The sequence below is a fragment of the Cardiocondyla obscurior genome, linkage group LG08 (genome assembly GCF_019399895.1).
Source record: "Cardiocondyla obscurior isolate alpha-2009 linkage group LG08, Cobs3.1, whole genome shotgun sequence".
NCBI classification, from domain to species: domain Eukaryota; kingdom Metazoa; phylum Arthropoda; class Insecta; order Hymenoptera; family Formicidae; genus Cardiocondyla; species Cardiocondyla obscurior.
Genome location: NC_091871.1, coordinates 1,876,404 through 1,888,184, shown reverse-complemented (window position 1 = coordinate 1,888,184; position 11,781 = coordinate 1,876,404). Strand labels below are relative to the sequence as shown.

The window sequence follows — 11,781 nt, the reverse complement described above, 5'->3', positions numbered from 1 at the left end:
TAATTCTGCAAGACCAATTCATTTAATCTACATACGAGATTGCTTCAGGCGAAGGTTCGGAATGTTAACTTGATTGAAATACAAAACCATATCTTGCGATATTTAATATAATCTATGCGACACATTATTTGACAATGTTCAATATAATTTATTCAACGTATTAGTTAATAAAATTTATAATAAAATTCTTTATTAATGAAATAATTTTTATGGAATATTAAAAAATAAAGTTAAAAATACTTGGGAACGTTCTTGTTCGGATTTAGATCGCGAATGTAGAGCGAATGCGGGCAAAAATATTTGGCGTAACCACGCGCGTGAAAAGAATTCGCGAGATATATGCTCACCGCGAACGAACGAGCTGAGGATATTCCGACCGTGTCTATTGGTCCTCTCTGGAGAAAGTCACCGAGCGCATTTTTACCCAAGTGCGACTCGCGTGAATCCTCAGACCGATTAAGAAACGGTTCGTTAGGGGATTCCAGTTTGATTTCATCTTTAATGCCCGCGATTGCTCCAATAATACACTTCTCCGTTCGGGATCTCTCCCCTTCTAATTGACTCCTATGTCGAGAGCACGTAATAAAGGAAGCGGTCCATTAACTTCACACGTGCATCTAGGTCTTGTACAATCAAATAAAAGAATACAAAACCGTGTGCAATAATTTCTACAATTACATATAATTTTAATTATAAAGAAAACAGTTTTAAAAGATAACGATAGTTTTAATTTTCTAAAATTCTCTAAAATTGTTTAAAATTACGATTAATTAAAGCTGTATTAAAAAAATATATATATATATATATATATATATATATATATATATATATATTTCAGAAGATCTATCGCTCGAAAGACTATTTTATCAATTATTTATTAATATATTAAAGATCAAAACCAAGAAGATTCTAACTCTTCCAAAAAAAAATCTAGATATTCGAAGGGAGAGAATTCCATCGATTTTGACTTTAGCGCGAAAGATCATCGAAAAGTACTCTTCGGAAAGCTACCGAAAGTCTAATAAAAAAAAATATTTTTTTACTTCAGGCACCTTTTACGCGAAGACAGTTACCAGGTGTAAACCTGGATGCCGATCCCCACCCTGACTTACTTCACACACGTGGAATTCTCGTTTATTCTCGCGCGAGGTGACGCACTCGGAGGCCCAGGCTGAAGAAAAGGGGCCCATCCGAAGAATAACTTGGCAGAAGAATAACGCGCGCACACGCGCCGCGGCATATGAGCCTTCCGCATCGCGTTGCACAACGCCGTTTATCCCCGATTACAGGGCAGGCCGCGCATCCGCGAGCCTTCACTCGGATGAGTTACGTGGCCGCTAATCTGCACCGCGCTCCTACCTGCCGTCGATCCGTAATTAGCAGCGATTATGTCGGGAGTAATTAAACACCCCCGATCGCCCCGGTATTGACAAACCGCGTCGCCACGCGGGGGCTTTATCCGCGCCGAAAGAAAAATAAATTGCTGCTTTTGAACCCAGCCAGAGCTTCGTGATATTTCTAACAGTAAATATGACCGAGGGCTCGATGATTGATGATTGGGTCCGAAAGTAATTATATTCTTCTATCGGTGCGGTGGAAAGACGGGGCTGTCGACCGAAACCAGCTCGATTCTCTACCGCGGTTTGCGGAAAAGTCCGAGTCTTTCAGTTACGCGTGTCGACGCGAACGCGTTCACGGTAAGGTACGTCGTTAATTATATTTTACTTGATAATTAAAAGTGCATTTACTTTTGTCAAAAGCGAATTTTTTTTTTTTATTTTTCTGAAGTGACTCGATTTCACTGTCGCTTGAAGCGAAGCATCCGCTTCGTTCGGAATTAGCTTTCACTCGTAAGAAATTTAGAGAATAAATTCAGACCAACGTGCGATGGGTCGTATTGTAATATTCTCCCTTATTTTCGCATGATATAAGACTTACGTAACGCGTAAAATCGTCCAAAATTGTTAAAACGTGCGGCGAAAGGTCATTACATATCCTTTCTGAACTCTCCTCGATGCCGGCAAAATTTGCAATTTCGACAAAATTACTGATTCGTAGCAACATCCCGAAACAGCTTGCCATAAAGGTACCATCATTACATTGTAATTACGTCGGAAAAGGTAGTCGAAGCGGTGTGCAGTTAAGCCGATCGGCTCGCCAATCACATCCAGTTCATGCTGGAACGAAAATTAATCCTTATACAAAGTTACTTTAAAAAGAAAACGCCAATTGTCGATGTTTGTTAAAATAAAAGAAAAAAAAAGTTTAGTACTGACAATTAAACGTAACAAACGAAATAAAAATTTTAGAGTATAAAAAAATCAATGCTTCTTAGCAAAGTGTAACAGACATTTTTGTGACATTATACATTTAATTAATTAAATTTTCATACGATGACATTTAGATAATGTTACCTTTGCAATTACATTCACGATTATATATCGACATTGTAACAAGTAATTGATTTAATTTTGCAAATACGCGCAGCGAATTCGGCATTGATCCGTATAGAGCGAGCCGATCGGAAGTTGCAGTATTTAATTCGACAAGCACGTGTCCCGCAAATTGGAAATTGAAATAAAATGTGGAGCGAACGGTTTTGGTATCGCTTTGAACGCGGAATTCAACGGTATATCGCGATGGTACCAACGTTACACGGAACCAAAGGTATTACGTTGTCGAATGTAAGCCTCGTGCTGGGAGAAGCAGCGCAAAGACATTGGGAGCAATTAATCGCGAGGGTAAATGCAACGCTCTCGATCGACGTTGCGCGCGAAATATTATGCAAATCGCGATGGGATCTGTGCAAAAATCGATGTAGAAAGTAAATGACGAATAAATCTTAACGTTGCTCGACCAATTCGTGAGATTTTCATTCCGCGAGATTAAAAAAAAAATATATAATAAAATCAAATAGACGTCGGCAAGAAATAACGATCTTTGCCAATTAAAGACTGAAAAAGGGTTTCGTATAAAAATATAGTAATTTCCACTTCAATAAAGTAGAAAAAAAAAGTAAAATATGATATTGCAAAATAAATAAATAAAAAAATGCGAAGTAAATCGAGCGTTCGCGTACGTCAGGCAAATTTGTTTTTTGCCAGCGTAGAAGAGAGCCGCACATCTCGCGACCGATTTCGCACGGCCGAGGTTGCACCATTTCTAGTGTAACATTGACAACAGAGCGGCGAGATGGGATTCTACCTGACAAATGAAGCGGCGAGAATAAGACAGGTCATTGCAGGCCTCGATCGGACCGAACCAAGCCCCACAAAAGGACTGACTGAAGTCAATACACTTCGCAGAGAAGTGTTTCCCAGCTGTCTCTATAAGAACGGTATCTATATTCGCGCGCGGCGCTTAGGCAACGTGTAATGTTGAAACAACATTGAATAATACTAATGATATGGATTGAATGATATTGAATGATGTTGCCGATGTAACCGGGCGCACAATGACGAATATCGAAATATTCGCGCGCGAAATATCGAGGTAAATTCTATGAGGACCGAAGAGCGAGGTGTCTGAACCAAACGCTCGCTTTCCCGCACGGCTATTAATTAATTTACAACTGATTTGTGACTTTTCGTGAAACGTTGAACTACTTGCATTGTTTCTTCGCGAGCCAAATCTATTCCGTGCGTCTTTACCAGTCTTTCAAAACCTCGGAGGAACCAATTGCGGCCGCGAGTCCCTCGTTCGAGGGTTTTAAATATAAATTCTTTCACAATCCTCTAAATTAATCGTTAAAATCGCTGTATTGAGACGTTATTCGCCGCTCGGATGACGTAGGATCGCCCGTAAATTTGCTAAACGTTTGCACAAGCCATCGCCGACGAGATTTATGCGGGCCGCTTCTACGTCTTCCGCGCCTCTCTTGTGATCCGAGATGACGGGCGCGCGCGCGAGCCGCAGCCGCAGCATACCAAACAGATTGGATTTATATATCCAGCTCGTCCTCGTCTTTCTACTGGCGCTCGGTCCGATTACTGGCAGGCGTATTTCTTCACATCCACCTTTCATTCGTACCTACAAACTCAGTAATTGGTTCGATACACTTCGGGGTCCGAGGATGAGATCAGCGTTGCCCCCTCGCGCGCGCCTTTTTTTCTTTTTCTTTTTTCTTTTTCTTTTTTTCCTTCTTCTTCTTCCCCGGCCGATCAGACGGTTCGAAAGTTGCGCCGTCCGTATTTCAAAGGCCGTCCTCGGGACCGTGTCGGGAGGGCGAAGGGGCAGGAATCCAGCGCTTCCCCGCAGACGAGAAAATGTGTCGAGGATCGCGGGGAGCCCGTCGGCAGATGCACCGCGACCAGAGTTTCCCGAGAGCTACTTCTACGTGGCGTGTGCAATCGCATTCTTGCTCTCGCGCGTGCAACGCGTCGGACGCGTTCGCGCCGCCACGTGCCTGAGATTTTTTTTTTATCACGCGCGGAGAGAACGATGTCGAAAATCCATGTCCGCGTCGACGGAGGCCTGATTGCCCAATATAATGATTCGCGATAGTTTTGAGATTGAGGAACTCGCGCGAATAACGTTTCTTTCTCTTTTTTTTCGTCCTTTTCTTCTTCTTTTTTTTTCTTCTTCCTTCTTGTTTTTAGTCCATCATCTTCGAGAGAACTTGGCTACCCTTTCGATTTTACCTACGTAATACGTTTGAAATTCCACAGGAATACAGGCGTAATATTTTTCATTTCCGAAGATGTATATCTGCAATTTGCATGCAAGTCGTGCCTGACACCGTGTCATTGACAAATTACTGTGGAAATTCGAAACGTTCGATTTCAAGTTCTAAATCTCGCGCGGAATAGATACTATTAGCTGAAGATATACATTTCTAATTTTCCCGTCTTTTTTTAACGTTACGCTTAAAATTCTCTCTACGCATAATGCCTATGCAAAATTCTTATTCTATGCACAGAGGAAAATGCTTGAATAATCACAATGGCAAATTTAAAGCATGCCATGCCTTTCACCGTCCTGTCACTTTTTTCACGCTCCACTGTCGATTCTAATCAATTCATACATGACACACATTTAATATCAAAATAAAGTATTCCGTAATACTTTCCAGCATTTACAATCTAACACAATCGAATAAAAAACCTCAATTATACTCGATATAAATTAAGATTAGAATATTCCTACATATATACAAAATATATTTTAACTCCAGGAAATTAACTAAACCACCCAGACCTATTGTTTAAAGAATGCTCTCCTAAGTGGCGACTTACGATTTCACGCAGAGTCATCGGCGAGGATCCTCCTTGGCGCGTGTCGGAAATCGATTTCTACGCTCCCGGACGCGAGCGGGCCTGATTCTTACCCGAGCCGAGAGGGCCGAGAGTCACGTGCGTAGCCCCAATTAAAATTTTAAAGCCATTTCAGTCACCCGCGGGGCTATCTCTTTCCATAATGCATCACGCGGAGAGTGAAGGGAAGATGAGCGCCTCTCCGCCTCCCACACCCTCCCACAGCACCGGCCGGTCATTCTAATACGTCGGTTGATACATGGATATGCAGTACGAAGGATAAACTGTAACAAAGGGTCTGCGTGGTATATAAACTCCCCGGTGGATCATCTTCTCAGTTCGCCTCGTGTCTTCGGTCCTACAGCAATATGAATTGCCACCAGGTAGGCCAGCACACAGTACCGCCAGCAATGGTGGATTGCTTTAACCCTTCCCGCTACAAAATGTCCGCCGAGGTTTCTTAACAATTAATTTAATCATTCTAAACGTCGCTAACGATATAACTTCAAGTTATTATACAAGTTTACTCTGCTATCGAGTTTCGATTATTACCAGACTGTATCATCGTTCTCCTCTTATATATGTAATTAGTGGCTTAAGAAGGAACATTTTCTTTTTCGCGTGTAAAAAAAAAGAATATGCAATTCAGTCTCTTCATAATCGATTACTTATCTAGTGTCCATAAGTTTATTACAGCCGCCTTTCTCTCTCATTATTCTTGCGAACAAAATATCTTTGACAAAGTATGAATGAACAGGCGGCCGCAACAAACAGCTTTTAAGTTCGTTTAACAGAGGCAAATGGAAGTAGTTATAGCGAGAATTAAATTGCGCCGGTAATCGCTAATCTGGACTCACATAAACGCTTATGACGCGCGTATGCAACGCGATTTGCAATTATCTTCCATTGTGCCGGCGATGACTCTCAACTTGGTGACAACGCATCGCAGCCGTGAAAGGTGCGACATTTGTGACAAATGTTGCAACTTATCTCGGTCACACATGCAGCTTTTCTGCCGCGCGTCGCAAAGCGCGCGAAAGAAAGACGAAGGAATTTAGTAATTAATCACGAGTCACGAATTGTCACAAAGAGATAAAATCTAAGACAAGAATCCAAAAAATCAGATTAAAAAAAAAAAAATTAACTGTTGCAAAGACACACAAGATTTCTTTTGTACAGTGCAATGTTGAAGAGCGTCTCTCGGAAATCTTTCGAGCGGCGCTCTTTGCGTTTGAAATTTCGCACGCTTACGCAATCGGCAATAATACGCTAAAATTCCTCTAACTTTTTTATCGCGAACAATGTAATAATGTAATCAAGACTAGATTCCGCGTGCGTCGCGGTTTGCCATGCGACGTCGAACGTGTAACCGCACGTAACGAAGGGACGCCTGATTGTGCGCCGCTTTCCCTCACACCGCAGAGCGTCCATCATTTTATAACACTCCGTTCGTCTCTTTCGAGATGACACGTCGGCAACAGACGCTTTTGGAACGTTCCAACGAACCGGAAGCTAATAACACAATTATAATTCTTCTGCGATTTCGCAACCCGACGGGCAGCCGTTGTCGATTTTGATAATCTTACCTCGTTGCAAAGCCACAGAATCTTTTTCCTAATTGCAGTTGGCCAAGCTGGTCTTAGTGCTATCATGCATCGGCAGCGACGTCCTGGCGGGTGTTTTACCGGGTCCAAATCGTCCAAGTACCGGGGGGTATCAGTATAATCGACCGGACGCCGGTGGCTTCGCCGGTGTCGCAAGCGACTTCGGGGGCGGCAGCTTCGGACGGGGAAGACCCGGCCAAGGTTACGGTCCACCTGAGTCTTTTGGTAGACCGAGCGCCGGTTTCGGAGGACAATCCTCATACAGACAACCTCAGTTCGAGGGTGGCAGTGGAGGATATCAAGACGGGGGTGCCGGCGGATACGGAGGAGGAGGCGGCTACGGATACGGCGGAAGGGTAAAGTTATTTAGACTTTCAATAATTAATCAATTAATAAGACTTATCTTGTTTTTTTTTATACGTTAATTAATTTCTTGTGCACACGAGGCTACAGTTACCTGATGTAATTTCGCAGCCGAAACCGTACAGCTTCCAGTACGAGGTGGTTGATCCACCCAGCGGCAATGATTACTCTCAGCGTGAAAGTAGCGACGGTAACGTTGTCCAAGGAGAGTACAGAGTTTTGCTGCCAGACTCGAGGACGCAGATTGTCCGGTACATAGCTGACGACGTGAACGGATACAACGCCGAGGTTCAATACGAAGGACAGGCCCAATATTCCCGCGGCGGTCCAGGAGGATATCCAGGAAGCGGTTATCAAGGTGGCGGCTACGGAGGTTGGTATATCACAAAATGCTGTAATATAAAATAAAATTTCAGTACAGATAATGCGAGATAAAAAAATACAGTAGATTAACTTTAATTTATTTACTAAATAATTATTATTAAAAATCGATAATACCTATTAATAAAATAAGTTCCCAATTAAATAATTAATATTTATATTTCGTCATTAGGCAGAGGTGGCGGTTTTAGCGGCCCCGGAGGTAGTTTTGGCGGGCCTGGAGGTGGTTACGGCGGCCACGGAGGTGGGTTTGGCGGTAGCTTCACTGGCGACGGTAGCAGCAATCAATATTTGCCACCGCACGCTAATTATCACAAATAACCGCTCGACACGGGCCACCTCACCAAAATGCGCTATGTACCGCGTGCATTACCGGCGACAACCATCACGGACCTCTCTTGGCTTTCCCTCTGAACACGGTAATCCTCCTCACCCACACACGAGTCCACTCTCGATCACCGACGTCTCCACGAATCACTCTCACCTATATTTAACAGTAACACGAGGACTAATTAGGATAACTTCATATGCATGCATGAGTGTATGTATTTATATATATGATATATATATAATTTTGTACATGGTAACTGTACTGTCAAATATACGCTTGTACTTTCCGCTAAGCGATTGTCAAACATGTGTACGTATTTATATGAGCTTGTAGTAAAACACAAATGAAATACTTTTTCTACCTAATTTCACGAAGCGCTACTCCAGTCCATTCTTAATCCACGCTTTGATTAGACGTTCGCCCTGTAACATATCAGAATAGCTTTTAAATATTTGACGAGTCAGAAATAGAGGACTAAATGTAAGAGAAGTTACATTGAAGGAATATCGTCCGACCGGCAGCGCAACTACTGGAAGTCTGAGAAAAAAACCGTCTTTACTTTGCATATGAAGCAAACAAAATGGCGGCCTCGCGATATATCGATAAATACAACACTTGTCGATTTCAATATCGCTTCTCTTTATTCAGGTCTCTAGTTAGAAATAATGTAAAATTTCAAATTAACAAGTACCAAATCGAATCCGATTTGAAACTTTCTAAATTTCATAAAAAAGGATAATGTATACTGAAATTATATATTTATTTATCATTGTAACAAATACTTATACTTTTATATATCAAAAAAAAATCAAGCCTTTTTATTATCACAATAGTATTTGTTGTAAAATAAATGTATCGTAGATATTTTTTTCTTGATCCAAAGTTGGAAAGTTATTTGGTTAAAGCTGCATTAGATCTGTTATAGACTCTTCAGTTTAAGTGTGTCCTTGCCCTACAAAAAAATATTACAATAAAATTCGTAAAGAATATTTAAATATCGTACAATAAATTATTTATTAATTAGATTATTCAATGTGATACATAATAAATTTATAGCAAAGCATTACCTTTGCCTAAGGGCGCTTTTTTTGGATTTATTATCCGATGTTTGATGGACACGCCTCGCCCACCTACATGTGTAAGGAATTAATTCAATCATTTGTGAGCAATTAACAAACTAATTAAAAAATCCAATTCTATTGACGTTGACTTACCAATAGGAGGAAAGTTCTCATCTTTTAAAACAAAATCTTCTATAGAAGTGGAATACATAGATGCTAAAAGTAATTATTTATATAAAATGCAACAGTATAAAAATTTTACATATATCGATTCAACTTTGTTTATAACTAAAGTAAAATTTTTTTTTTAACTTACAATTAGCATTTGGTCGTCGCAACGGTTTTTCATTTAACTATAAAAAACGTGAAATTAATAAACACAATATTTTTTAATTTAATGTAAAAATTATATAAGAATACTTACATAGTTCGACATGAATTTCTTTTCTTCGACAGGTAAATTCTCAGACTGATCAGTAAGACTGTTAACAGATTCGTCGGTGGGTTTACTGGCAGATCCTTGTATTTTGCTGCAATCGATGATTTTTACTGGTTTTGACATTTCTCGTCGGCGCATCTCTTCACTGTACGTTCTACTAGAAACTTTCAATCTATGTTGTTCACTCACCTGTTACAAAAAAATTAAAAAAAGTTATTAATAATAGTATCATACACATTTTATGTTCGTTATTATGAACTTACGCCTGTCATGGATAAAACTCCGTTGTATTGAGATGCTTGAGCATCATCAACCTGCAAATTAGACATCAGATCTGTCACAACAAAGAGCGGGTCAGGCTTACTAGGATAATGGATCCCTGGCTTTATATCGATTCCAAGTGGCTCAGAAAACTCATTGCACATCGTCCACGCCCATTGATGCAACACAGATTTACTGCAGTATTCGGACCCTCCGTCGACATATTTATGAAACTGTGCAAAATAATATATCATGAATAAATCTTTTAAAATCCCATGAGATAATAATCAGTATACGTACGTGACATTCAAAGCCTTGTTCATGGATATACGTATAAAGGGTAAATATACTTCCTGCATAAATAGGAATGCACTTAATATCACGGTCTGTTCTCTTTTTGTAGACTTCATTGGCCAAATGCATGAACAATGCCTCCAACTCGTATATTTTAAATTGTTCTTTATCTTGCTCTGAAACAAAAATGAATTTATTAAAGGCATTGTATTTTTTTTAAATATTATTATAAATAAAATTATGTACTATGTTAAATTATTAAAATTACCAGCTGCATTGCACAATTTTGTTATCAAGGACTGCACTGGTGTAACCAAAGCGCTTGTTGTATAGATATATGGATATGAGTCTACGAGTTTTTTAGATTCAAAAAAACTAGCGAGCTTTTCATACATAACAGCAAAGTCAGTCTCTCCACCATTATATTCCACTGGTACATGATGAGAATTCTGGCTTGTCTCCAGGGCTTCTCGTTTGTATCCCAATGGAATTTCGGCACTGACAATTACATGATGCACTTCCTCTATACCTTTTTCAAGTGAGAACATGCCAAATGCATACTCGGCCGGGAAATATTCAAGACTGTTGTTAACACATTTGGTAAAAAACCAGTTAACATGTACAAAACAAAACTTTACTTGTGGCAAAACTGCAATTCAAAAAGAGGAGTATTACTTGATGCTTGATTAAATTATTGCAATTAATAATATCCTGTATTTCTATAATAAAAATTATATTTTACTTGAGTTTTCTTATTGCTTGTATCAAGATTTTCAATCTAAATAAAAAAAATTAATTCAAAATCAACATTGCTTACAATTAAGATTTACAGCAGAACCAATTAAAAACTTTATTTTCTCGTGCATATTTTTTTTGAACATTTCCGCCTCCTTTTCCTTTTGTTTTAGCAGAGCTATTGATTCTCCATACGTTGTTTTCTTGTCCATGTTTGACATTTGAGCTGTAACTTTGTCTCTCTTGGCCATGGCTTTATAATAACCCTTTTTTTGCTCAGGTAACTCCTGTTAACAAAAAACAATGCATTTTTTAACGATTTATTATAATGTTTTATTAAAGAACAAAAAAAAGTGTGTAAGCTAAAGTTTACAGTTCCACAAAACACAAGATTGCTCTTATTACATTTTTAAATTGTATTTACTCTTTCATAAACACTTACTTCCCATTCCTTGCTACAGTCCGGGTCCGCTTGAACATCTCGTAGCCCATTAGGAAATGTGCGCCCTTCCGCTTCCATCTCCTTCTTCCAGTCAATCATAAAGAAAAAATAGGCGTTTCTGCCTTTGTTCTTCGGCATTTTGCCCGGTGAGAGTGAAACTACCTGCGTCTGATATTAGTGCAAGCCAAGCGACGTTCAGTGACTGAGAAGTTAAAAATGAAGAATTTCACTAACCGAGTAACCGTTGAACGTGGATCTGAATCGTGATATGCGTAATATAACACTTTACCTCCTTTTTTCACAGCTTAGTTTCACCTGCTAAATGTGGTAGATCGAACACACACGGTATAACGCAGTGTAATGTGACCGAAATCTACACCTACTCCATCATGAAGCACAGGCTGACGATCTGGCCAATGAGGATGTGCACTTTATCATGTGCGTAAAAGCTAAAACTTTCACAGCCAATAAGGCGTTATTTACTGCGCGCAAATTTTGCGCCGCAAAATATAAACACGAGCCTATCGCGGGAATTCAGCTACACTAACCTCCACTGATTAGATTATCTTTCTTCGAACATTGAAAGAAAAAAAAAAGACGATAATCTAGAAAAGAAAA

At 39.8% G+C, this 11,781-nt stretch overlaps 2 protein-coding genes across 2 annotated transcripts; one reads left to right on the top strand and one right to left on the bottom strand.

The window, feature by feature from the left end:
• Positions 1-5,415: 5,415 nt before the first annotated feature.
• On the top strand, positions 5,416-8,281 carry LOC139104836 (uncharacterized). The gene is given in 7 exon segments (XM_070660546.1): positions 5,416-5,431; positions 5,478-5,502; positions 5,504-5,607; positions 5,610-5,635; positions 6,877-7,212; positions 7,331-7,592; positions 7,773-8,281. Coding segments are annotated over 7 exon segments (918 nt in total). The 3' UTR covers positions 7,922-8,281.
• Positions 8,282-8,672: 391 nt separating this feature from the next.
• On the bottom strand, positions 8,673-11,563 carry LOC139104947 (protein maelstrom 1-like). The gene is made up of 11 exons (XM_070660746.1): positions 11,453-11,563; positions 11,164-11,365; positions 10,804-11,008; positions 10,255-10,635; positions 9,993-10,162; positions 9,695-9,925; positions 9,417-9,620; positions 9,309-9,345; positions 9,146-9,208; positions 8,999-9,061; positions 8,673-8,883 (listed from the first exon to the last, which is right to left on the bottom strand). Exons 2-11 carry the CDS (start codon positions 11,299-11,301, stop codon positions 8,867-8,869), a joined length of 1,509 nt encoding a protein of 502 aa, XP_070516847.1. The 5' UTR covers positions 11,302-11,365; positions 11,453-11,563; the 3' UTR covers positions 8,673-8,866.
• Between the last annotated feature and the right edge of the window lie 218 nt (positions 11,564-11,781).